Source organism: Amphimedon queenslandica, unplaced genomic scaffold, assembly GCF_000090795.2.
Source record: "Amphimedon queenslandica unplaced genomic scaffold, v1.1 AMPQUscaffold_13510, whole genome shotgun sequence".
NCBI lineage: Eukaryota > Metazoa > Porifera > Demospongiae > Haplosclerida > Niphatidae > Amphimedon > Amphimedon queenslandica.
In genome coordinates, this window is record NW_003546254.1 from 573742 (window position 1) to 577839 (window position 4098).

The 4098-nt window shown below is 37.8% G+C and overlaps 1 protein-coding gene across 2 annotated transcripts; it reads left to right on the top strand.

Moving 5' to 3' along the window:
* Positions 1-689: 689 nt before the first annotated feature.
* On the top strand, positions 690-3333 carry LOC105316466 (TNF receptor-associated factor 2-like). 2 transcript variants are annotated; one of them, XM_020006810.1, is made up of 2 exons: positions 690-1526; positions 1587-3333. In XM_020006810.1, the coding sequence occupies exon 2, from the start codon at positions 1979-1981 to the stop codon at positions 3290-3292; it is 1314 nt and encodes a 437-aa protein (XP_019862369.1). In that variant the 5' UTR covers positions 690-1526; positions 1587-1978; the 3' UTR covers positions 3293-3333. Both variants share the same exon structure in this region, with proteins under 2 accessions (XP_019862369.1, XP_019862374.1).
* The last annotated feature ends 765 nt before the right edge of the window (positions 3334-4098 follow it).

A 4098-nucleotide genomic window follows, 5' to 3' on the forward strand; every position in this document is an offset into this window, starting at 1 on the left:
AGGATTCAGTAGGTACAACCAGTGGAGTTGGAGATAGAGTAGAGGAAGGTAATGGAGTAACTGAAGGAAATGAAGAAGCAGAAGGATATGGAGTAGGGGAGGGAGATGATGGGGAAGGTGGGGTATTATTAGGAAAGTTTCCAGCTGCAATGTTGGTCATAGCAATAGCTGTTATTATAACACATAGCCATTGAGAGGTAACCATGATTGATGATAATAATAGTGCTCTGTCTTCTGCTGATGAGAAAGAGATGAGATTGCTTTTCTTTATAATGGACAGACTCGTGATACCTTTTGAAGTTAGTAAGTTAGTAAGTAAGTTAGTAAGTTAGTTAGTAAGTCACATACTATGAGGAACATGGAGCATGTGTGGACTTGTGAAAGTAAATTTATCTTTTGGTGCATGTCTTTCAGTTTTTGCATCTCTCCTGAGTGATACGACTACATTGTTCTGTTTGAGACACTTTTTTTTAGTCTAAACATGTGGAAGACTTACAAGTAAGTGCAAGAGCTGCAGGAATGCAGCTATGCGTCAACAAGGTGAAAGTATTCTTGCATTTTTTAGATACTAATAGAAGGTTTACCTGATGCACCATACCGGTACATGTAGATGTATACTATATGCACAAAGATTTTAACTAGTAATGGTTATTAAGTAATTAATTAATTTTATTTACTAATTTAACTTAATAAAAGAAGGAACATGGCCGCTGCTAATGACCGTCTTGGGAGCTCATTTCTGAAGATTTTTAAGCATCCAGCCAGCTCTTATGGTGGATATGATTATACTTTTGTTGATGGTGACCCACCAAGCAACTACATCTGTCTCATATGTACTTTAGTGTCACGTGATCCTCATCAAGTCTCCTGCTGCTATAACATCTACTGTAAGAGTTGTCTGGATAAGCACAGGAAGAAAAACTCAAGGAATGGAACATTTCGCTGTCCTGCTTGTCGTGAGCTATTGGATTTAAGGAGCTACTTTAAAGATGGAAGGATGGAGCGTGAGATAAAGGCCCTTAAAGTTCAATGCACCATTGAGGAGTGTGACTGGAAAGGAACTATTGGTGATATTGAAGCACATGTCATGGCCTGTCCTTATCGAATGGTTGACTGTTCTCTGGGATGTGGGGAAAAGATTTGTTGTAGGGAAATGGAAACTCACCTCAGAGATTGTCCAAAGCGGATAGTCAGTTGTCAGTATTGTAAAGACGGAGGCCCTCATGACATCATAACAAGTAGTGCTCATCTTGATGAGTGTCGTTCTTATCCAATCAAATGCTCTAATGAAGGTTGTGAATTTATTGAAGAACGCTTTTGGTTCAAATATCATCAGAAACGTTGTCCTAAAGCTATTGTTTACTGTGAATACAGTAATTTGGGATGCGATGAATTAATAAAGAGGGAAGAGCAAGAAAAACATAATGAGGAATTTTCAAAAGAGCACTTGCAAATGGCCATCAAACAAGTTGATTCTCTGCAGACGAAATGCACTTGCAGTTCAAGCTCTAAAGTTTTTAAAACGAGTAGTTCATTAAAATTTAAGGATGACATGTGGCATAGTCCATCATTTTATACCTCACCAGGTGGCTATAAGATGATGCTCTGTGTATATGCTAATGGTTATGGCAGAGGAAAAGGCACTCACATGTCTTGTTATACTGTTCTTGTTCCTGGGGAGTATGATGATGTTTTGGGGTGGCCATTTGAAGGAGAAGTCACAGTAGAGCTACTAAACCAAAATGAAGATAGAAATCATAAGAAGCTTATTATCAAGTATGACGACTCAACTCCTAAGGATTGCAAGGAAAGGGTGACAAAAACAATGTCAGAAAGGTGGGGGAAAGATCGGTTCATTGCTCATTCTGCTCCTGAGTTTAAAGGCATTGAATATGGTTTTCTGGGTCCACGGTATTTCAGAGTCAGTGCAAGAGTCACTTCTAAGACTAAACCATGGCTTGTATAGTGTTATAAAAGCATGTCTATTTGTCTTTCTTTTTTTCTTAAGTTTGTTAACATTAATTATTTAATTATTAACAATTTTAATAACTCCTCCAACATGGCTGCTCTTACAGAAGATTCCTATGGTGGATATGATTATACTTTTGTCAATGGTGATCCATCTAGTAACTACATTTGCCATATTTGTACTCTAGTATCCTGTGATCCTCATCAAGTCTCCTGCTGCTACAACATATTCTGTAAGACTTGTCTGGAGACACAAATCAAGCAAGGGATTAACATTAACTGTCCTATGTGTCGTGAACCAATGGGTACCAATAGCTACTTTAAAGATGGGAGATTGGAGCGAGAAATAAAATCCCTCAAAATATATTGTACCCGTTATGACAAGGAAGGCTGCCAGTGGGAAGGAATCATTGGTGATTTTATCCGAGAGCACGTCCATACTTGTTCTTACCAGTTGATTGAGTGCACTCGTGGCTGTGGAGCTAAAATGCTAAGAACTGACGTGGAGGCACATCTCTCTGAAGTGTGTCCAAAACGAATGGTCAGTTGTGAGTATTGTAGACGTAAAGGCCCTCATAATCTAATAACAGGCACTGCTCACCTCAACGAGTGTTCCCTTTACCCTCTCAAGTGTCGTTATGAAGGCTGTGATGTCACTAAGCAGCGTATGTTCCTCCCTGCTCATGAAAAGGTCTGCTCTAAGGCTGTTATCTCCTGTGAATACAGTAGTGTTGGTTGCGTTAAGGTTATAAAGAGAGAAGACCAGGAGAAACATAATGAAGAGTTTATGAAGGATCACTTGCAGATGGCAGTAAAACGGGTCGATTCTTTACAGATGAGATGCAGTATCATATCTATCTCTGAGGTATTTCGATTAACTGATTTCGTAAGTAAGAGATGCTGCAATGAGATATGGCGTAGTCCTCCATTCTACTCCTCGCCTGGAGGCTACAAGATGATACTCAGTGTGTATGCTAATGGAAGAGATAGTGCTAAAGGCACACACATTTCTTGCTATGCCTCATTAGTTCCTGGAGAGTACGATGATACACTGGAGTGGCCATTTCAAGGCAAAGTAAAAGTTACCTTACTGAATCAAACAGAAAATGCTAACCACAAGACTGTCTTTATCACGTATAATAGTTTTACACCTGAAGAGTGTAAATTTTTGACTGAGGCTAAAATGTCTGAAGAATGGGGAGTGTCTCATTTTGTTCCTCATTGTGATTTGTGTCCATTGTATGACAGGAGGAACTGTCTTTACTTCAAAGTTGATGTAATAGCTATCTCTGAGACTAAACCATGGCTAGCAGGACTGGATTAATTAGTACTTTTACCTTCTTGTTATTTGTTAAAATAAAGGAATACTTTTGAACTGAGGTTAGAGGTTAAGAGAGATTATTCACAAAATCTATTATTTAGACAGGCTACCTTGTATAAGCAATCTGACAGTTATAGCTAGTGTTGATCACAAGTTTTAATGTAAAATTTGACTTTAAAAATTGGCTCTGAAAATACCTGCTCCCCCATTTTTAGTAATTCCAATCCCCTTGAGTCAACAGTAAACTAGCTTTATGAAATTTAGTTTCACTAAGCTGTTATTTTAATGATGTACTAATGTTTTTGTTATTGTTCTGTGCTTACAGTCCATTTATTTACACCACCTTCACTTTCAAACAATGAAGATGATGTTTACTATGCTAATGAATGATCAATGATGTGAGGACCTTGAAGGGTTGTTTTAGAACATAAGTAAATGTTTCCTTATTAGCTCTATGCAGCAGCATTAGCTATAAAAAATGTATGTTTGGTATGCAGCTAAAAAGCTGCTTTCAACTTTTGATATACTCAAGTCTTTCCAGTGAAAACATTTCTGGATATTTGTCCATACTTTCCTTATCTTTTTTATGAAAAAATGATAATAGATTGATTGCTTTCATACAAAAGATATGATACTAGTTATTGATTTTGTTGATATTGAAAGTAATGTCACATGCCCCACCCATGCATATCTCTATTGAGTCTGTGCAGAAAAGATGATGTCTCTCTTCCTTTACTTCTTTTTTGCTGTTTTTGTTTCTGTCTCATATCCTGGAGCTGTTGCCATTCCTCAGGCTCAAGTGATCAATA